General features: G+C 43.0%; 2 protein-coding genes across 4 annotated transcripts in view; one reads left to right on the top strand and one right to left on the bottom strand.

The window, feature by feature from the left end:
* Positions 1-786: 786 nt before the first annotated feature.
* Positions 787-14122, top strand: LOC106808751. 3 transcript variants are annotated; one of them, XM_014811594.1, is made up of 43 exons: positions 787-951; positions 1201-1331; positions 2119-2301; positions 2527-2772; positions 2923-3117; positions 3294-3578; positions 3675-3883; positions 4051-4241; positions 4344-4477; positions 4591-4788; positions 4886-5025; positions 5128-5287; positions 5403-5492; positions 5611-5739; positions 5823-5954; positions 6120-6335; positions 6436-6600; positions 6743-6897; positions 7019-7234; positions 7345-7603; positions 7752-7952; positions 8291-8476; positions 8588-8712; positions 8804-8957; positions 9134-9282; positions 9388-9541; positions 9698-9808; positions 9907-10053; positions 10165-10291; positions 10381-10501; positions 10591-10778; positions 10898-10980; positions 11158-11339; positions 11447-11576; positions 11684-11811; positions 11898-12029; positions 12130-12252; positions 12352-12482; positions 12686-12761; positions 12977-13103; positions 13214-13342; positions 13495-13602; positions 13925-14122. In XM_014811594.1, the coding sequence occupies exons 1-42, from the start codon at positions 938-940 to the stop codon at positions 13560-13562; spliced, it is 6420 nt and encodes a 2139-aa protein (XP_014667080.1). In that variant the 5' UTR covers positions 787-937; the 3' UTR covers positions 13563-13602; positions 13925-14122. The 3 variants fall into 3 exon arrangements, with proteins under 3 accessions (XP_014667080.1, XP_014667081.1, XP_014667079.1); XM_014811595.1 differs by lacking the exon at positions 13495-13602; XM_014811593.1 differs by having other exon boundaries at positions 13495-14122.
* A 4653-nt stretch (positions 14123-18775) lies between these two features.
* LOC106808748 (uncharacterized protein ZK1073.1-like) overlaps positions 18776-23524 on the bottom strand; it is an 18404-nt gene continuing 13655 nt past the window's right edge. The window contains exons 5-6 of the mRNA XM_014811590.1: positions 22513-22678; positions 18776-21561 (exon numbers count right to left, since the gene is read on the bottom strand). Coding sequence (XP_014667076.1) covers positions 21491-21561; positions 22513-22678 — 237 coding nt within the window. The 3' untranslated portion in view covers positions 18776-21490. The remainder of the gene's footprint in view (positions 21562-22512; positions 22679-23524) is intronic.

Here is a 23524-nt window from a genome sequence, read left to right as displayed (position 1 = left end):
TTCATACGTACCAGCGTGCGTGCATACGTGCGTGCATACGTGCGTGCGTGCGTGCATACGTGCGTGCGTGCATATGTGTGTGCATACGTGCGTGCGTGCGTGCATACGTGCGTGCATACGTGCGTGCATACGTGCGTGCGTGCGTGCGTACATACGTGCGTGCGTGCATACGTGCGTGCGAGCACGCGTGCGCACGACTGCATGTATGCGTGCACGTACGTGTGTATTTTGCAATAATTCATTCATTATACTAAGCACGAACAAACTTTCATTTGATTTTCGTCATTAAAACTTATTGAGAACGAAGATTTTATTACTGGGCAAATTGATTTCTGTAAAATAATCTCATATAGGTCAAGATAATCAAGTAAATATAATATGTCGCGTTTTAGTTGGTCGCTTTAGTTAGTTTCGTCGCGTAATAGTTAGATACTATTAACCTGTTATAACTATGTTTAGGTCGTTCCTTCCTGTTGATTGTCCACCGAAACCTCACACGCTTATGTGAAGATTCGCTCAAAATATTGACTACAATAATGTAGACAGTGTGCGCGCCCACCCCAACCCAAACGCTGACATGAAGCAAAGCCAGACGAGTCAGTATCAGGTTCGAATACATTAAGTAGGTGTAATGAATCTGCAATAACAAGGTCAATACAAACGGCAGGACTTCACAGAGGTCAATGTCACTTGTGACGATGTTGGTTGTTTGTAGCCCGTTATATGTGGAACATTCGAAGCCAGACCTACGCGGGTAGTAAGCAAGGTTATATAGGTGGTACGTATATAACCGCCCAGCTACCTGTCAAGCGTTCACAGTCGGTATCTGAAGTCGTGCAGGGTGTTACACGCTAGCTCCTATATCATCGAACGGTGGTATAGCTTTCAACCACAGAAAGTCGTACGCATAGCCGCGTTACCGGATTGATAGACAACGATGCTTTATGCAAGGTATGTTCAGCCCAGCGTAGTTCTATTTGTTGAGTGTCTAACTTATTGTAAATTGTAAGACCTCTGATTACGTTGCAATGTCGTTCTGTGTTATAAACTGGGCGACGTCGTGAGTTGTTATTGAATTAACGTATGTGATTAATATGTGTTAAATCATCAAGTGCTGTAGAATATATGCAAAAAATGTTGTGGTAACATCCATTTGAAGTCGTTTAACGCGCAGTCACTAGTGTTGATTTATATTGATAGGTTCGTGGCATTTGCCCTGCTATGGTGCAGTATGAAAGCAGAGATTACCCCAGTTGAGGTATCCGTAGAAAAACTCGCCCAACTGGCAGATGGAGTTGACAGCATTGCCAAGAGATCAGTGGGAGAATACGGTAAGTGTAGGAGCACAGCAGTGGTTGGGTGATGGTTATAGCACTCGTGAGATTGGTCCAGCTGCCGTGAGTACCTACTGGAACAAAGTGAATGCTGTCGTTGGAAGATAAGGAAAAATTCACTACTATGTATCATGTAGTATGTATTATGTAGTATGTATTATGTTGCATATATTGCAAATTTCAAATTGCACGTTGCAGGCCCGTAGCCAGCTTTATATTGGGGGGGGGGGCGGGGGGGGTTCGTTTTCAATGTTGGCAATTTGCTCGGCAGGGACGTCTACAGGATTTGTACCAGGGTGGGTGTAATCCGTAACCCAAAGTTGCGAGCTACGGCGAAGGGGGGGTCTGGGGTTGTTTTTAAAATTAGACCCTCTCAGATGCGTTTTCTGCGCGAGCAAGGGGGGGTCCGGACTCCCGTGACCACCCTGTACATGCGCCCTGTTGGGCGCGAAAGCGACACCAGGCGAGGGAGCAACCGACCGAGCGGGGGAGGGTGTGGGGGGGGTGTTCACTGTTCACCCTCCCGCAGATGGAGATTTGCAATTATTTACACTAAAATGGAGCGACCTGAGGTGAAATTCTTAAAAATTAAAAAAAAAAAAATTTTTTGGCTTGGGGAGGGGGCTCGGGGGGGGGGGTTCGTTCGAACCCCCCGAACCCCCCATGGCTACGAGCCTGCGTTGCACATACCTTCCCTACCAAGTGTACAGTTTCGTTGGTATAGTTTACATTGATATTATTTTTATGTTTTCCATCGATTGTTAATGCACCCAATATTCTATAGATGCAGAAATCAAGCAGATAAATGCCTTCAAACGGAGTGTCAATGATATGCTACATGATCAGCTTTCTCTGCACAAGAGGGCAATCGGACACTTGGAGGAGGTCGACGATGACGATGATAAAAAAATTGGACATAAAATAGTTAAAAGAGATGTTCCGTCGTCGATGTACAGGGATGTCAGTGGTTAGTGTTATCAGTTTTAATATAACGTTTGTAAGTTAAGTTAAGTCCGTTTCTGTAACCCTGAGGCCCCGCAGCTGCTTTCACAGTAAATGCTACAGTAGGGGGTTAGTCCACTGGTAGCACAGCAACGTTTGTAAGGAACCTGTGATATCACCGTGAGTATTATCATAAGTAATACATATACGTACATACGCACACCATCTGCATCGTTTACTTTTATCATAGGTTACCTGCAGCTACAAAACATTGAGATTAGTGAGACAATGTCCGCCGCTGACATAACGGATATTGAGCCGCTGAGTGGAGTGGACGTTGTTTCATCCAACGGTGTAGTTGACGTGGGAGACTTCACTATTCATGGCTGCATCTTGGACAATCTAAGCAAGGTCCTGGTCGACGTTCACAACAATGCTGATGACATCGAACCATTTAACATCTCAGGCCAAGTATATGTAGCTGTAGCTAAGAATGGTAAGTTGCATTTTGCTGCGTTAATAACTGCAATTAATTCTGCAATTTTTGCATGAAACTGTAACAATTTACTTTGTTAGTAACAGTAATTAATTCAGCAATTTTCTGATGAAACCATAACAATTAATTGCTTGTGCATCGTATCTTTAGATGCCACGGGATCACCGATATACACATATGTGGACAGCGAGTGGTCGGTAGTGCAGCGTCTTCGACAAGTCGAGACATCACAGATACAGTCATTCATGTTCCAAGACGTGCCACATCTGGCTGTGGCGACATATGCTGCTGAAATCAATGGTGATCTAGAGGTCGAAGCTTACAGCTTCATATACCGGTGGGAAGGCAAGTTACTACGGGATACAATTGACTAATGTTGTGGATAGATACCAAGTGTTTCTTATAACAACAGTTACTAAAATGTCTGTAATTCAAACACAAATTCTGTATATATAATGGTTATTAAATATATATATATATAGATATATGTATTATATATATATTTATTTATATCATTTTAGGTGTTGCATTCAGCAGTGCCTATAGGATAAAGACCTCCGGTGCAAGAGACATTGAACCTTTCACAATCTATGACAAGCAATATTTGGCTGTTGCAAATCATGTGGACGATGGAGGAAACGTAGCTATAGAGTCTGAGATCTTCGTCTATGATCCACATGAGCAGGATTTCACCAGCTTTCAGATGCTGCCGACTTACGCTGCCTCCGACATTGAATTCTTCCACATTGAAATAAATGGGAAGAAGGAATTCTTCCTGGCCGTTGCTAATGAGATGGAAATCATTAGTAAGTTGTCAGATATAGATTATACATGTATACATATATACATATATACATACATGTATATACACATATAGATGTATCTATCACTTTTCTTTACAGACGGAGTTGAAAGTCCGGCTACATCAGTAGTTTACAAGTATGTGGACTACATGTTCATTCCATTCCAAGGCTTCAGTTTGACTAGGGCAGTGAAAGTTAAAGCTTTGCTAACTGACACTAACACTATTCTTCTGGCTTTTGCGGACCGGATCGAGGGCTTGAGACTGTACGAATATAATGGATGGAGATTCACTCTGACCCCACAGCAGGTGACTTATATTATTTTTATTCATGATTCTATCTAATTTTCTGATTTTTTGATCTAATAATTCTGATTTTTTTCTCCATTATTGTACAATTATGGGATATTGTCCATTTAGTTATATTAACGGAGAGAGAGAACTCTGACAGTTATCGTTATACTGTATATTTTCAGTCGGAGATACCACCTACAAACACTGAGCTGGTTAACATAGCCCCAATCGCTGTGTTTGCTGATCCTGCAGAAGTTTACATGGCTGGTGTGTATCGAGACACTACACACAGCGGCGGTCTGTCACACACCTTTAAATTAAGCTTCAACAGGACCTCACCGATCGAGGATATGTACGACACCTATCAAACAAGGTAGGCCTCCTTATATAGTTTACGTTGAATTGTCGTAGTTACATGGGTTCATTCACTGAATTGGCAGTGGTTGTATTCATACGCATTTGATTCTCTACCCAGATGTGGTAATCTACAGACAACGTGGGATGCTATCGACATGGCTTACAAGGATCTGGAGAGTGACCTCAATACGACGAATCTTGCACTGCTCACTGATGATCCAATAGTTTTTACTGGTAGCCTTACATTTCAAGGTACACGTAGTCAGTGATAACTGTATAAATAATTTGTAATAATGACTGGATCGACATTTAGGGAACTCATGTGTACATTTAGTATATAAATTATGTACGAATTTTATTTCCAGGCGACGTAGTGATCAACGAAGGTGGAATAGTAAGTTCGCCAGTGATAGAATCTGATGTACTGCATTTCAACGAGGACGAATTCGATAGCTTCACTGGCATAATGGATGACATCATTGCCGAGAACAGCAACTGTGAAGCAGTTGATGCAGTCAAGAATAGAAGTCTGAGAACTGATTCGACCTCACAGATTGTCGCTGGTAATTACAAATTACAAAATGGTGTCAATATAATGCTGAAATTGTTATTGTGAATGGGATAACAAGCTATTTAAACCGTTTCCTTGTTGCTCTTTAGGTACAGTACAGTTTCAAGCTGTTACCATGAATGCAGGAGTTTCTGTGCAAGGTGACATTTATGCCCCAGCCATCAATACTGATGTTGACATCGAGCGTCTTGGTGAAATTGCTGTGTATGCTACAGGAGTTGAACAGCAGGTATGTTGTTGCTTTTAATTTTACTTCCCATTTTACTGTGAAATCCATGTAATTTTACGTTTATATATATGCCTGTACTCACTGGTGCATTCATGATCGCAGGACTTCAACATGGACATGAACTTCAGCGATATCCAGTTTGACGCTGCTGTTACTGCCTCTGGAACACTGGATACTATTGCACAAGACAGAATCGCATGGATCGATGGTTCAGTGATAGATATTACAGCAGATAAAACATTCCAAGAAGAGCTTGATTTTGGTAAGATAATTTAAAAAAATTTTATGGTAAGCTCAATATAATGTATAATCTTTATTAGAAATTGCCCAAATATTGTTAGCATACTTATAACTTAATGTTGTAACGTGTATTGTAGGAGGTGGGCTCACCGTGAATGGAACTGTAGATAGCAGAATGATCTCTTCCAACGATATTCTGATGACCTCCGGAGAGCAAGATGTTACTGGTAATTTTGCACTAGTTTTTCTTATGTACTTGGTGTTAATGGGTGATTTGGGATAACATAGATTGTACAGATTGTATGATTCACATCATTCGACTTTAACATTGGACTTTTAATACAGGTGAACTGGAATTTATTGACACCACCCTAACTGCTACTGCAATGACAGTTGACGGGACCGTTGATGGTGTGGACGTCACAGACTTGATAACCGACGCAGTGTATTACAATGTCCCTTCAACAATCACAGGTAAGCAAGCGTACAGCTATATAAAATCATTCATACTGTTCTGCACAAATAGTGCAGATGTTGATTTCCATCATATTTTCCAGGTTATAAAACGTTTAGCAATGCAGCGACACTCACCAATCTTGAGGTTCCTCTGCCAGGCCTGATAGATGGAGTTGATATCGTTGACCTTGACTCTAATGCGTTTCGTCTTGGTGGACAGCAAAGTATCACAGGTACAGTACGGCAATGGTGGTACGGCAGTGGTGGCTTTCGTCTTGGTAGATAGCAAATTGTTATTAAAGGTCAATACGGTAATGGTAGTACTGTAATGATTTTGGCATCATTTTTAGACACTGCATGCATGGTTTTCTGAAGTACTGTTGCTTGGTATTTTGCAGTGCCTATGGACTTTAGTGACATCGACCTGGATTCAGGTTTAACCTTGGCAAGTGGTTACACCCTAGCCGGTCTTGATCCAGCACACGTTGTATTGTTAAACTCAACCCTGCAAACAATAACTGGCGCAAAGACTTTCAACGCATCCCAGCAATTTGGTGTGCTTAACATGGTGGCTGGGAAGTCGATCGATGGCATCGATATCCTTGACACTAACAGTAAGTATACGTTTTCAATAAACATATGGAAACAATTGTGATATGCCTCCTCAACGCTGCAACAGTTGCATATTTTTGTTTTTCTTTCCTTTTCCTGTAGAACCAGACCTTCTGCTGTCCGGTGAAGCTCAGTCAGTTTCTGGAAGCAAGACATTCTCTAGTGACCTTCATATTGGCAGCTCGACAGCAGGAACTGTCAATGATATAAATCTTCAACAAATGAGCAGCTCTGCTCTTAAAACAACCGGCAATCAGATAGTTACAGGTATGTATACACAGGGGCAATGGCAGCGGTGATGTTGATACGGGATTGTAGATACTTTTTATCATGAACTGATACTGTTTGATACTGCTCAAGATCTATAGGCAAGCATGAGCTGACATAACGATTTTGTTGTTTTATACAGGAGTGAAGACCTTTAGTAATGTGACATTCAGTTCCCCAATCACTGTTGGTGGCAAGGTTGATGGTGTTAGCCTGTCATTGTGGTCGAGTACCTCCATTTCTCTAAGTTCGACCAGCATCAGTGTTGCACTCACATTTACTCAAGACATGCTGACGGTAAGTACATTGTAAAAGTCGAGACGGAGTTATTTTGCTTTAACCTGGTAATTAATCTGATGAGGCAATGGAAATAACATTGATATAATCGTTGAAATAACGTTGATACAATACTTGACAGTTGGCTGGAAACCTTCAAGTGACAGGAGACGTGAATGGTGTTAGTGTGCCCCAAAGCTTCTTGAGAACTGAACCACTCTATAATACCCAAGTGTCCGGCCTGAAGGACTTCACTAATGGTATCTGGCTCAACAACAATCTCAGGGTTACTGGAACTGTCGGTGACATAGATCTGTCACAATTCGTCGCAGATTCACTTCTAAAGGACACAGCAATGGTAAATGCACCCATTTGTCTTCTGTAATTATGTTTTGAAATTACTTTTTGATGATACAGTAATACCACATTAAGAATGGATAGTTTCATTAAATTCATTTCTCACTCCAGGTTGTTATGGGAAAAAAGACATTCACAGAGAGTACCACATTCGGCAACTTGACGGTCACTGGTGCGGTCAACGCCTTGACCGTGCCAGCACACGTGGTGCAGCTATCCACAAACGAGTTCATCGCAAGTGCATTCGTCTTCAACGACATGGTTGCAGAAGCAGGCTTGACCGTCAGCACATTGACTCTCGGTGGTCTGCTAAACGGAGAGGACCCAATGACCTTGAAAACTGACACGTTATACCCGGTTCCGCCCATCGGTAAGCATGAATGGTTTCATGATTGGTTTCATACTTGCAGTACTCACACATGGTGCAAATTCCTTTGGAAGCATGTATGTTTTCGTACCTTTAATATGTCATACTTGAAGCACTAACGCCTGGTGCAAATACCTTCTGGTTTTCACAGCTGGTACCACGCAAATTGTGACTGGAGCAAAGGTTATTGCGCAAAATGTGCTGTTCAGTGGTGCCGTCACATGCAATCTAGTTGACGGAGTAGACCTAGTTGTGCTGGAAGCAGATGCAGTACTTAAGAATCAGGATTCGACGATCACTGGTGAGAAAACCTTAAACGGAGAAACAACCATCGTATCCTGGACTTCCACGGGTAAGTACAACATGCTAGCTTGTAGCACTATGTGATATGTGAACAGTACTAGCTATATGTGATAATATGTGATAGTAAGGCATAACCTTTGAGCGACCACCCCGGTTGAATTGCTAGACTATTTTTTTATAGCTGGAAACAGAAATGTTGTGCACGAAAGTGAGGATTCCAGAATGCATCTTAATTAGCCAAATTTCTGATAGGCCCCCCAAATTTCTTTCGCACCACTCATAACATCGCCCACCAGCGGTGGTCGTATTAATACTTGTATTTCACTTAGTGTATCGTACATGACCACCATTATTACGTATTAATAGCAAGTTTCTGTACTGTCTCAGGTCTTGTCGACGGTGAATACATCACGGATTGGGATAGTCTGGTTGTGCAGCAAGGCAGAGAGCAGACTGTAAGTGGAGCAACCACGTTTGAGAACCACGTCACCGCTCCCAACGTGGTCACATCTGATGGCACGATAAATGGTGTCGATGTCCGAACCTTGAATGTGGAGGCTGTGAGACGCATGGGTAAATGCAAACAATATATACATGTAGAATATTAAAAAGATAGCAGGATGAAAAGTGATCAGCACAAAACTAAACAATTCAGTAATTAGAACCTTGCCTTGTTTTCTTCAGGTACTTCCATCATCATTGGTCCAGTTACATTCCTTAACCTGACTGCCACGGATGTCACACTAGTTGCATCTAAAACTGTCGATACCGTTGACCTGAGTGAGGAGAACGTTGATACAACAATTGCTGTGAGTATTCTGTAATGTTATCTAACTTGTATTTCCTAACTTCCTTCACATGGTGATAAGGTGGTAATTTTATCGACATTTTATCAACTAGGTTACCATCACCGGACTAAAAACCTTCACTGCAAATCAGACCGTGGGAAACCTCACAGTAACTGGATATGTGGATGGAGTGAACATTGCACAGCTCTACGAGGATGCGGCTAGAACACAGGGCGCCACATTATTAGCACATACACTCTTCACTGGTATGAATTTGCTTACGAAGTTCATAAATCTTTGCCTATCTTGGATGGTTAGCTAAAGGTAAAACATCTATGCTAAAGGTAAATATTTGTTTACAAAGTCCATAAATCTTGGTAATCTTGGCTGGTAAGCTGAAGGTAATGCTAAAGGTAAATAGCTTCTATTATACAACTTCCAGGTGGAGTAGACTTTCAGGATGTCTTGATAACAACGAGTTTGCTGGGAACAGTGGACATAGTCAACGTGAACAGCCGTGTTGTGAGAAAGACAGATGTTGATCAGATACTGAGTGGCTTTTATTTCTTGTCCAATGCCAACTACGCTGGGGTGAGCGAGATTAATTCATGGTGAAATCGAAATAATAGAAACTTTATATAGATTTGCAATATTTAGTGATATATCTGCTATACTGATATAATGATATCTGTGCAGGACATTACAGTGAATGGCTTGATCGATGATGTGAGAGTAGAGACGTTGAATGCCACCTACGTGAGTGTGACTCAATCACAGAACATTGAAGGAGTCGTCACATTCACTGATGTCGTTGCTGGATATCTCAATCTAGGCACTCTCGGTGTTGGAGGTATAGTCCTAATTGATCTCACAGCTACATTATATATTTAGATGATGTAATTAATTTTAGATGATGTATATTGTCATCTTGATGCTAAAATTATGAAAGGTTATGGCTACAAACGCTACCTGTTAACAGTGCCTTTTAATAAATTTTGCTTTGCAGGTCTTGTGGATGGTGTGAACATCACAGATTTCGACATGACTGTGATGAGAATTGTAGGTGATCAAACCATAACTGGCAGTCATACGTATACAGGTCCCACAGTTCTTGAAGGTAATTAGCTTAATGAAATTATATCTTGTGTATAATGTATTCTATCATTTGTTTGGTGGTCGTTTTGCACTCACCAACTGGTTACTTGTATGTTATAGCTGACCTGGTGGTAGGTGGCCTCGTGGATGGGGTAGATGTGGCCAACAATACTGCGCAACATGGAGCGGACAACGTCTTCACTGGCACGAAAACATTTAGCCACACAGATGGCTTCAATGCGGCAGGAAATGTGACATTTGACGATGGTATGTTAGTTTGTCAAAGATGGTTAGATTGACAAACATTGATGCATCTCTAATGATTCTATTGATTAATGCAGATAAGTGACAGCAAATAAGTCTGTGGTATGGTTGCAGGAAAAACTGTGCACGGTGTTGATGTGTCACAGTGGGAAGATGATGGAGTAAATATGAACGTGGATACGACCATAGGAGGCGCCAAGACCTTCACTGCTGATACTGTCACATTCAGTAATAATATACAGTAAGTGTGCACCTATAACCCACAAAGCTCCTCGTAAAAGTCTTGATTATGATCATTTCAGTTGTTCAATTTGTACCATTTCATTCCAGAGCGGATGACATCGTAGATGGTTATATGGTAGATGCAGCCACCTTGTTAATGCTGTCAGGCGATCAAGATATCACAGGCTTGTATACATTCTCCACTCTGGTGACGGCTACAGAACTCCAGGTTTGTTGTTACGATTAAAGATTGTTGATAGGATTCAAAGCAAAGCAAAGCTTCTAGATGTAACTGATGTCCTTTGTTTATATGCACAGGTAGCGGGCACCGTTGATGGCATGAATGTAACTTATGTCGGAGAGATGGCCCTGCTAAGCAACAAGAACGGCACTCTGCAGACATTACTAGAAGAAGTGACGTTCAGCAGCGCACCACTATTCAACAATACACAGATGAATGAACTACTAAATGGTGTAGACATCACAAGTGATGTCCAAATGATCCTGTACGTATATACACATCGTTTTACAGCAGTTATACTAGTTATTTTTAACTCATTCAAACCGCATATCTGTGTAGTGTATGCTCCTGGTGTTTACACAGCAATGATTCTTCTTTATACAGAGATGACTACAAAATTTCCATCATCAGAGACAGTCTACACAACCAGTGCGATGCCCTTACAGACATGTCCGGAGCTCTGAATGGTAAGGAAAAGATGCACGCGTGTGGCATGCTTGTGTGTGTGTGGATCTGTAGCGATTGCATTGCCAAGTGAGACGTTGCTTGTGAGTTTATTTAAGACACGCTGTGCTGGTCATGTAAAAGAGCCATTTAAAGAGCCATTTTGAATGACCTGTATTCGGTATTTACCTCTATTGCAGAAACTGCCATGCTGCTCAAAAACGTAAAGGAATTTTCTAGCTATGAAGAAACCCTTAACGCTTTCACACCGTTCGTGATGAGTGGAGACCAGTACATCGCAATGGCTGTCAAGAGCAAGACCTGTGTAGAATCAAAGATTCTGAAGTATAACACCATCAACAACACCTTTGACGTGTTTGGTGTAAGTATGCATATTACTGGATGTTCGTGACTTAATAAGTGCAATGGCTGTGCGGTACACGTGCTACGTAATACGTGCTCCTAAAACATGTGTACTTTTGTCTGCAGAGTCTATCAACTGTGGGAGCAGAACACATGGATCATTTTGAGTTCGAGGGCAATCACTATCTCGCTGTCGCTTTCAGCGTGGAATACCTGGACTCCCTCCCTTGCTATGCCAAGCAGAGCACATTTGGAGGCGAGTCACAAGCACCACTACATTTGTTGCACGTTTGTCTAGGGTTTATTACATACATTATTATTATATTATAATATATTATATTATTATTTACACTTTGTTTTCAGGCGATGCTGCCATATCGTACGTGCAGGTGTATAAATACAATGCCGACACAGAAACATTTGACCTGTGGCAGAGCCTGGCTGCTACCATACCTCTTGGTCTGAAGGCATTCTCATGGAATGGGAAGCAGGTAAAGAAACGTGTGAATTAAAGGAGTCATAAAAGGAGTTTTAAAGGATTTATGCAAACAATAAAAACAATAATTTTGTTTTGCAGTGCTTGGCTGTTGCAAATAACTTTCATCCAATCGATATGACTACCGTCATTCCTTCTAAACTATACTGCATGACGGACGATGCTGGAAAGTTCAACGAAACGTGGGATCTTGAAACCTATGGCGCAGTTAGGGTATGTCAAACAACCATTCTCATGTGTAGTAGAGACTCAGTAGATCAGCAGATTCACCAAGTGTTTGTCATCTTCATTTGTGCATGCAACTTTCCTTCAGGTGGATGCAACATCTATCGATGGAGTACTACATATCGCATTTGCAAACCAGTATCACTCGAGCGTGGGCTACCAGACGCGAAGCATTGTCTACTACTGGAACAACACAAACGACACTTTTGACGTAAGTGGTGAGATGAGCATATTAGGTTGATTAGAATCGTTCGAATCGAATCGTGTTTGCTCTCAGCCGGGAGAATAACTGTCCATTCTTTACCTGCAGAAACACTTGCTCCCGACCATCAGATGTGTGGACGCAGTGTTTGTGACGACATCGACATCTGACGTTCTGCTTGTGCTTGCCAACGCCCAGTCTGGCATGCTCGGAGTCAGCGCCCAAACGGATGTATACCAGTATGTAGCCCTACAACTAGATCTCAGTACAAAGATAATACTAGATATTGTACAAAGATTGTACAAAGATATTGTACAAAGATTGTACAAAGATATTGTACAAAGATTGTACAAAGATATTGTACAAAGATATTTGTACACAGATATTATATGATCGGATGTTCAGTATAACAGTAAGTACACAACGTGGCTGGTGTTTTCAGGTATGATGGCTCGGCAATGATGCCTTGGGTACTGAGCCAGACGCTCGAAGTTCCCAGTGCTGTGGACTTGGAAGTGGTAAGTGCTTAAATTGACTACATCAAACGGAATAGCAATAATGCACAAAATGTATACTATACTACTACTATGTCTACTACTGTGTACTATGTACTATGTTTACTATTTATGGTGACGTAATCACTTTAACCTTGTTTATCAATGCTTTTGCAATGACTCTCTGATAATTGATTATCAATAATACGCTTAACACCAAGTCACTCTTCTCTTTCCAGGCGGATCTGATGGACGGAGGGAGATATCTGTTTGCTGTGAACGGGGAGACCATGCAGTCGATCACTGTGTATAAGCTAGGTGGCTCCGCATTTTTCCTGGATAGTATGACACTGAGAGTCAACTACAGTGAGTAGTCTTGGAAAACCAAATGGAACGTTTTCTAATTAACACAATATTCCATTTACACTCTGCTGTGTTCACTGCAAATATTGCAAAACTCTATATTCTTTATGTAGAATGTGTGGAGGTCTCTGTATTCACGATCCCTGACCTGGCAAGTTTCGTTGCCGTAGCAGTAGATGGAGACTTCAACGAAAACCTGTTCATCACTATGAGCTCCGATATTCTAAAGGTTGAGACTGAAGGCAAGTAACATATTGTTTAGATATATGCCATGGACATACATACATTTCCTTGCTATTATACGTCCCAGCCGGATACATACGTATCCCTTCAACACTGTTTTTTAATTTTCCTTATTTTATTTTTATTTTAATGCTGCTTTTCTTTTCTTTAGGTAAGGCAATTGATTCAAGTTCGTGCCAGGGCTACGATCCTCTGGAAGAACTGGACAACTGCTGTTAATTCCTTACTGGCTCCATAAGCGATCGTCACTAACCACCTTGTATGACTGATATTATCAAGAGCATATAAGCTTCTTTATACGCTCTTGATATTATATGACTATACATTTACTTGTTATGCAGCAACCATTATGAGTTTGCCAGTATTTATGAAAAATTGTTGTTTATGTATGATTATTGATTATTGATTGTGATTTTGTGACGCATTTGTACTCCAGGCTTAAATAATTGGCTGTTCGCCACTGAAAATCGAGGTCATGTCAGTACTTCTTGGGGCTCTTCATATAGGCTGTATATTACCATGATACCATACCATAACCATTGTACAAAGCTGGGCACTCCCCTTCCTTTCTTTTCCTTTAGGTAAGGCAATTGATTCAAGTTCGTGCCCAGCCTACGAGCCTCTGGAAGAACTGGACAACTGCTGCTAATTCGTTACTCGCTCCATAAGCGATCGTCACTAACCACCTTATATGACTGAAAAAGGCCTGACCTTATTTATGAAAAATGTGATTGTTGTTTATGTATTTTTTGTTAATAAATGTTTTCCGTTATATTTGATTATTGATTATTGATTGTGATTTTGTGACGCATTTGTACTCCAGGCTGTTAGCCATTGAAAATCGAGGTGATGTCAGTACTCCTTAGGGCTCTTCATAGGCTGAATATTACCATGATACAAAGCTGAGCACTCCCCTATGATATCATATCCTCCATCATTATGATAATTGAAAGCTGGACATGGATATACTGTAGCTTGACACTGTCATCACAGGGTAGCGGGACATGACTATGCATTGAAAGCTGGACACTGTCCATCACAGGCAGGGTAAAGGAACATGCATTACTACGATCATACAGGGAAACAGGACATGGAATTGTGCATTGAAACCTGGACACTGGTGCATCATCGTGTAGGGGATAGGACAGGTGGATTAGCACTAGCTAGGGCTGAGAGGGTCTATGTCCCCCGGGGTACTGCCGGAACGTACCCTGGTACTATATTATATGCCGGACCGTACCTCGCCTACTCGACTAACGAGTCTATGGATTTGCCTACGCCTACTCCCTAACCCGAACCCTAACCATATCAAATAGTGACCAGGGTACGTTGCGGTATACCGGACCGTACCCAGGGTACGTTCCGGCAGTATACCCTGGGGGACATAGACGTACCTATGAGCCTAGCTAGGGCGCACAGCAGACGCCTAGGTTCAAATCTGCTGAGCGAAGTTCTGACATGGTGCTGGCCATCCATCAGGCACGCATACAGGGATGCATGGATATTCATCGCCTGACCTAGCTCTAGTACTATAGCCCGCGTGCATTGACTGCCGCAGGCCTGCGGCAGTCAATGCACGCGGGCTATAGTACTAGAGCTACGCCTGTCCCAGCCAGCAGTGCCTCGAGTCGCCACGATCGATTTTATCCATAATCTCTATATACACAATTATCAGCCAGTATTCGCTAACGCTAACATACAAAACGGATACACAGTTTACGTTGGATTCGGGTACAAATGGCAGGGAACATCCGTCAATCATGGAAACCGACTGTAAAGCGATCTACAGAGCGCGGTCTGTGGTACGCTGTACAGGGTGGTAACTACGCAGGATAAACACGTACTGCTGCTGCTGCTCGTGTACTATAGCCAGCCTGCCGCAAGCTCTTACACTTGCAGTGCATACAGATCGAGGGGCGCGTTTTTATTAGCGGCTGACGGAGGAAAACATGTGCGTTTTGTTCAGCACGTAAGAAGTCCGCCCTGTAGACGCGTGCATCATAATACTGCACACACAGCACTATACATCACACCTGCGACCCAACATGTTGCTACGTGTGGATACGGAGAGTGTCGTATAAAGTTCATTGGGATTTTATAGTCTTACTAAAGACATTGGCATGGATTACATTTCTCCACTCTTATCCGCGGCCCAGCCCCGCTATTGCCGTCTTATGATATATCGCACGCGGCGGTTGTTTGTGTAAATCCTCGACGGGAGCATGCGTGACGGATTCATAGCTCATTCAACACACGTGAAATATATATATATATATATATACGCGGCTGAGTACTGCATACACAGCCTGCGGGGTCTTATAATCTTACGACAAGCGCTTCGCTTCGCTTCGCTTCTCTCTCGCTCGCTCAGTCTTACAAACGCTCTTGCTCAGATTTCTGGAATGTAGAACAGATGGGTTGAGGATCTATAGTTGAAGACCACGGTCTAGACGTGCATGATGGCCGAGCCCACTTAATTGCGTCGATCTGTACACAAATTTCGACGGTAGCAGCTATAGTCGGTGTAGCCACAGGCACTTGGGGTGATACTCCATTAGGAGTGTTCCCAACTGTTCCCCAACAATTTCCAAGTGTTCATTAGGAGTGTCATTAATGGTCATATAACAACATATATATATATATATATATATGGTCATGGTCATATATTAGTTTGTGGTTTAATGTCATTTAGGTTAGGGTTAGGATTATCAATCATTCATCATTAATGATATCAAAGTTGGGAACACTCCTAATGGAGCGTTAGCCGGCACTTGGAACGTTTTAATAATAAAAATAATATTATATTATACTCTATATATGTTTATTGTTTGTGCACAGCGGCGGGCGTGCGGTGTACTGGAGTGTTACTGATGAGCATATTTGAACGGCATCTACAGGAAATTATCAATAATAATATATAATCAGCGAAAGAGAACCTGTGGTAATTGTAGCTATAGGATGCAGAGAACGTGATATACGGTGTGCACGTGCGGGGCGAGCCATGAATCTCTATAACAATGAACTAGTACGAAGTAATGACTCTTGCGAGCTATATTATGAAAATCAGCGTTGGAAAATGATAAGTAAACAAGGAGTGTGTACAACAGATAACGTTACACTGGCGGACGTTATAGCTGAGTAAGGATCGAGTGTCAGTAACCGATAACTGGGGGGGGGGGGGCGTTGGACGGTCGAGGCGCGTCCAGCAGCAATGCTCAGCATTACGCTGGCGCGCGATAGTGGTGGCCATAGAAATACTAGTAGGCCTAATCATGCGTACTACCATGGGTTAGTAATAACAAATTGTCATTATTTGGCCCTCCTGGCGCTGCGTACGACTTCTATCGTGTTAACAGCAGCTATAACAGTGCGGCGTTAGCGAATTATGGGGTGAGCGCGTGTACAACAACCGCAAACGCACTCCGGGGACGAACACATATCCACATTTACCTGTTCTCATGTAAATTTTACCTTTACCGAACATTCATGACAGCTGCCGCGCTAAGACAAGACGACAAGTGACAAGACGTGCCGATCAACCCCATCACCCAGAGTTATATCTCATCTTATCTCATTTATCGAATCTACGTACGTGACTAGATGCGCTCTTCGTGTACACTGCGAATGTATACTCGACTCAAGTATAATCGGGTTTTGTACGTGATCTGCATTGAATTAATAACGTTCTAAGGAAGATGACGCGAAAGCCATGACCATATGTAACATATGTCGATCGTATCTCCCCCATCAAGATGCAGCATCTATCGGTATATATTACATGGTTCCCACAAAAGTGTGAATTATTTTTTCAATGACTTTTCAATGATATTTCAAGGACATGTCTGTCTTCTGTGACAAGAAGTTTTAGCTTTTTAGAGTCATCATATATAGCTTAGATTCATATATAAGGTAAAAAATAGTTGTTTTACACGAGTGCCGACAGCAGATTAAACCGCCGCTATAGCTCGCCGAATACCGATGTAGCCTACACAATAGTCGTTTCATATTGTCATTCACGTAGATTCATGTGACTGTCCTGTGACAATATGTAAAGCTTGATGTATCACTCCGAACAGAACTATGTATCACATAATGTACTGTACCATTCAGAAATTTTATTATTTTAAGTGCTCAACACTATCACATTTATCAGATTTCAATATTCAGTACATGTATTTGTAGTTGAATTACATGCAATAAAGATTTAATAATGATAATAAACAGTTGTCGGTTCTTTATTCTGACCTTTCATCTGCTGTTTCAGGCAGTAATAAACGTAATCAGGCAGTGAATAAACGTAATCACTTATTCCCTTACTCCCCTCTCGCGAATGGTATCGCCCACGACCAGTCAAGCATGTAAAATCTTTTGCAGGTAAATGGCCGTATTTCAGCTGAAACTTTTTCACCCCGCGAGGCACAAAATGTGAATTTACGCCTATAATACACGCGCACGCGTGCGTGCGACCATACCCGCGTGTGCGCGTCCGTTAGTGTGTGTGTGTATGTGTGTTTGTGTGACTGTAAAAACGCGTATTATAGCCGTATAATCATAATTTGTGCTTTGGGGGGAGAAAAAGTTGAAGCTGAAAACCAGCCATTTGCCTCGCTAACTTTCACCGTGCTAACGAGGTCGTAGGCGATACCATTTGGGAGAGGGGGGATCACTTATTCCCGAGAGAATATAACCTATATCAGATATAGATAGATAAAAATAGATAGAATACCAGATATTGAATGAAAAGGTATTATTGGTATTTTCTTGGTTTTTCGTGATGGTTGATTCTATATATATGGTTCATTATTACTGCTAGGTACTCGGTACATGGTTCCCACAAGTGTTAATGGTTTTTTCAACAACTTTTCAAGGACTTGGACCTACTTCCAATGACTTTCAATGACAAAAGGAAAAATTAAGGAATTTCAAGGAAGGGCAAAAGATAAAATTCAAGGACTTATTAATTATACGGTTGAAACCTATGCATTCGGATCGAATGGTGTCGTCAAATATGCTTCGTCATTGTTTATTTATCCCAGAGTGGAGATTAGCATAATGCTTTCTTTTTGCATATTCTTATACATCATTCGCAGCTCGACTAGCCTGGGGAACTAACGTGATGTATTTTGATGCATGACCGCGTTTCTTAGAGCTATATCTAGTGTGGTTAGGTGAACACAGAGCAACAATGTCTTATTAGCAATTCTATGAAAATGAGAAAATCTTGATTTTTTTGGTCGAGCGCACCACTCTTGTGCAAGACACTATTCATATTCAATTTTTTCAAGTGCAATGTGTATATTCATATGGTTCGCTTAAGAAATATAAAGCTTACGAAGTGCTGTTACAGACCCCACCAGATGTTACCTAAATATATGATACATATATGATATTGTGCTACCGTTCTAACTCAGTAATTCAAATAAGTCGACACATTTCTTACACCGAACACCAGTTTTTATTGATAAATTCAATGGATAACGTACACGGTAGTAATCCTGAGTCAGGCTAACGTAACTCCTACAGTGGTGATACACTATTAGAGAACGGATTACATGTAAGAAAGGGTTAGGGCACTCGATCTCACGCCCCAAGTGTTATAAACGTGTGATGAAAAATTACAATCATCGATATATAAACAGTAACTAACACTCACACGCATCACAAGTAACTATAATAGCAACGTTCACCCAGTGATTACCAGCAGTTGTCGAAACTGTGTAAGTTCACACGACGTGAACGACGGAACCGTTGCTAGCGAGTGCCACCTCTCACGCGCTATCTCTCTCTCTCTCTCTCGCTCGCTCGCTGGCTCTCTGCTACAGACGCGAGCATCTAGCATGATGGACTATGCTCACAGACTAGTGACCTGAGATATGGATAGGGAAAAACACGCACACAAGAGCTACTCCTTCTGTCGTGGAGGTCCGCAGCCACGCACATTGTCCACGCGCTAGACGAGCCGCTAAAATACACGAGCGTCGACGCCAACAACTAGAAAACACCCCCGCGCCGCACACACGCATGCGCGCACGACCACTGCCGCGAGAAAAAAACAACAACAGGAACTACAAAAACTCGGGCAATAGTTGAAACGTGCACGGACACGGGTGACGTCACGATCGCGCGTGTATAACGGCGTGTTGCGAAGGCTTGGATGCGGGAATACCCCACATGTCCCATTCCCCACACCTCCACCGATAACCAGAACTACGAGTATATAATATGGTTATGTGTGTGCATGTGAGACTCCACGCACAACGACAGGAAAAACCCTCACTCTGTTTCGGAAAACAAATACGATCAAACGATAAAAAAATCAAACATCAACGCACGCCTGATCTTGCACACTGCCATACTGGTCAGGGCAGATTTTTTCTTCGCACCGCCATATTGGTCGGGGCGTATTCGTCTTTGCACCGCCATATTGGCTAGGGCAAATCTTCCTTCACACCGTTACAACTGCCAACAAAGATCACACGCGCAAGAAAAGATCAATGATGCGACGTGGATCGAAGCAGCTAAAAAGCTGGAACCACTTATTTGAAATTTGTGATCACATGCGATATCATACACGCGAAAGGCGAAACACATGCATATGGCACTCACGCGAACCAGGGGTTAATAACGACAAATTTGCCATTATTAACCCCTGACGCAAACAGATATAGCAGCAAGATATAGCAGCCAGAATATCGCAAGCAAGGGTGATCTGGATGGCACTAGTGCTAGCAACAGAAACGTGGGGCATCAGCGGACGTGCTAACCAAACTTCGCATTTTCCTACAGCATTACTACTCACCGTGAGTGACAACAACGTACGACTGCAACTACTATACTACCGCGACGCTACTAACTTGCACTACGAATACTAAACTCGCGAGCATTAACCGATCATTGCTTACCCTCCTTCTACGTGAGAATAACACCTCCCCCCTCACTGCTTTTGCATTTTTTTTATTTATATATATATATATATATGTGCGTGCAGAATCAACTAGAAGCCGAAGCAAGAAGCCTGGCAGGGACACCGGTCTAGTTTAGCATTGCGTGCTCGAGGGGTAGAAATCCTCATATCGCGCGCTCAGCTAGTAGAACCGAGATGAAACAAGTGGCGCCGCGAGGCGCGCGGCAGCCCCCTGCCGTACCCACCACCACCCAACAAAAACACCGCGAGATACAACGAGAGGCTAGCTACAAAGAAAGAACGTATTACCACCCTGCTATGTTTTTTGGGGTGGCAAGCACAATGCACCGCTCGTGGACAGTTTCGCAGGGCAAGCCACCCCTCTGCGCGAGTTGTGAAGCTGGCAGTGTACACTGGATGAAGGTCGCGCAGAGTTCACAGGTATATCATAGCCAGTGTGGGATGCATGCTGCACACCCTCAAACCACCCCTTCCTAGTAACGTGTGCCATCCAGAGGCACACGCGGGCAATATCACAAGCTAGGAAGGTGCGTGAGATGCGTGCAGGCACGCACATCAGACCCGGTTCAACAGTCTCATTTACAAAACACAGGGGCGAGCGTGCCAAATGATTTCACAGCATCGAACCGAAGGCAGTGGATAAGATACTGAAGTACTTCACATCGAATGTACGTTCCCCTAATACGCCACGACACACCTCGACGTAACGGGGGCATCCTTGAGAGATAATCGACAAAAATCGTGGCACGACCGCCCGCATGCGACGCTCTCCGTGTGGACTACTAGAAGTAAAGCGTTATTGCTGCGGTTGCTCAGAAACCGCCGGGGCCGCCGCGCATTGTCCATCCTCTATACAACTGTCCGTGGCGCTAACGACATACAAACGAACGTTCCACGACGACGTACACTATCAATAAAAACCACAGTATCACCTACTAAGTACCTCATAAGGTGTGGTGGGGGAGGGAGAACACACCGGACAGGACATAACACTCTTCTTCGATTGCTGTAAATCTACTATTCCTCTATACCGTAACTAATCCCAGCATTAATTTAGGCTACGGGACCCGCGAAAAATCCTTGCGAATCGCTCCCGAGCCAAAAGCGCAAACGAACATTGCTCATCGTCGTCGTTGTTCCGTCGTCGTCACGGACCTTACACGCGAACATTTGTGCCGCATCTTCGCGTGTAAATCGCCGAGGGTGTGAGGGTGAAACGCATCTAGGGAGCAGCGTCGCTCGCTGAGCTGGCGCGCCTCGGCTTGTCCGCTTCCTCCATCGACATCGTGCGACCTGCAAGCGGAAACGTACACAGGCCAATCAGCACGCATCGTTACCCTTTGTCGCCACGACGACGGTGATGCGCGCTGGGAGTGCCTGTCGGCGGAGATTTCTCGCGGTCGCTAAATCCTTTCAAGTGCTGCCGATCGCTGTACTGACAAGGTTAGTCGATCATGTATTCCTGAGCCGCAGGGAGCAGCAAGCATTATCGCTGCATCCGGTATTGTCTATACTACTACACATCGTCACGTACAGTACTGGCTCTGCAACATCCTCACATCGATTCATTAGAAAATACAAGGAGAAAACCTGTTTAGTTAACTTTGTTTAGGAGAAACCTTTTAAACAATTTTGACCCTCTGTGGTCGTCATTCTTTTTTTTCTGCCACTATCTACTTCATGTACTGGAGAAAGGGTTACAAAACTACTGGGTTGTAAAATGACAGCACTGCGCCTATTGCATCGCTAATACAATGTACCGACAAGGAAAGTAGTTGGAGCAAGAGAGGCGTTGAAGGAGGTTGAGGAAGGACTCAGGGAAAAAAATATAATTTATTTTTCGGGGGCTACTTTTCAAGCTCGCGTGCATGAAAATAGCACTCTAAAATTTGGTTTGCATTGAACTCTATGCAAATTTACGGGGGCTCTTTTTGGCATTTCGGGGGCTAAATCGCCCCGAGCCCCCGTGTATTTTTTTCACTGTAGAGGAGAGTAAGTAGGTAAATAAGTTACGAGTAATGAGCAGAATATAAAGAAGTCAGAGAGCAGAGAAGAACAGCTCGGCAATATCAGCTGGCTATAAGATGGAAGCTTATCGTTTATTTTCCCCTGCCATACGCAGAGTTTATCTTTAACAGTGTGACCTTTAAGATATCTTTAAGATATCTTTAAGATATCTTTAAGATATCTTTAACGACATGATCAATTTTTCTGCCACATGGCTCTGGGGCATTCTCTACTGACCTCTCATGTTGCTGAAGGAGCCAGCGCGCTCCTGGCCAGGCAGCGGTGTCGAGGATAGCATGCCGCATCCCTTAATGAATAACAGGAAGCCATGGGCAACCCTCTCCGGAGCCTCTAGCAATACGTCACCAACTCCCTCGATTCTGAAAAACACACAAACGTCTTTTTATCGGCTGCATCTAGTACCACTTCACAGCACAATTTAGCACAGCACATATCATTATTCGATTACTATCATTATTGATCTATATCTTTATCTGTCACTTTTACAGTTTCAGATCGATATATTCATTTTGTCCATTTTCATATCTATCTTCTCAAACTGCACAATTTTAAATATATTTATTACTGTCTACATTACCATCCATCTAGTCAATTCTGCAATTCCACATACGTCTATTTGTCTCACCATTTCACATCATAAATCTAATCATCTGCATCTATCTATTCGTCTGTCGACATCTATGCAAATATTCATCCCTCCGGTAGAGTTATGCTAATCACCGTCAGCATGATTCATCGATCGCCCGAGGACCATCAGGAGCAATATCGCTTCTGTCCTTGGAAACATTTACACACGCTGCTTCACACAATCCCCAGAGAAAGACGAGCATTTCCCATCGAAACAAGTGGCTGTCGTTGTTCGCATAGCAGCGGGGGGCAACCAAATGGCCCCCAGCTCCCCTAGCTTGCGTCTTTCCCTACCCACGGAACCGCGATCCCGGACTGCAACAGTAAGCGGACCAGCAAAGGAAGACATGCAACAGCAGCAGCAGAAAAATTGCGGGAAAAAATGGGGAACGCTGCTATGATTCACGACAACGACCCCACCCCCCCACCCTACCCCGGGGAACGCTGCTATGATTCACGACAACGACCCCACCCCCACCCTACCCCGGGGAACGCTGCTATGATTCACGACAACGACCCCACCCCACCCTACCCGGGGAACGCTGCTATGATTCACGACAACGACGCCACCCTACCCGGGAACGCTGCTACGACTAACAAC

Source organism: Priapulus caudatus, unplaced genomic scaffold (genome assembly GCF_000485595.1).
Source record: "Priapulus caudatus unplaced genomic scaffold, Priapulus_caudatus-5.0.1 Scaffold302, whole genome shotgun sequence".
Taxonomy (NCBI): Eukaryota; Metazoa; Priapulida; class Priapulimorpha; order Priapulimorphida; family Priapulidae; genus Priapulus; species Priapulus caudatus.
Note: the sequence above shows the minus strand (reverse complement) of the source record. Positions and strands in the feature narration are given on the sequence as shown.

What these genes read in the sequence shown, in the direction of transcription:
- LOC106808751 (XM_014811595.1), top strand. An exon ending in TACGACACCTATCAAACAAG is followed by an intron (nt 4,242 to 4,343) that starts GTAGGCCTCCTT and finishes TTCTCTACCCAG; the next exon opens with ATGTGGTAATCTACAGACAA. An exon ending in CGTATCCTGGACTTCCACGG is followed by an intron (nt 7,953 to 8,290) that starts GTAAGTACAACA and finishes GTACTGTCTCAG; the next exon opens with GTCTTGTCGACGGTGAATAC.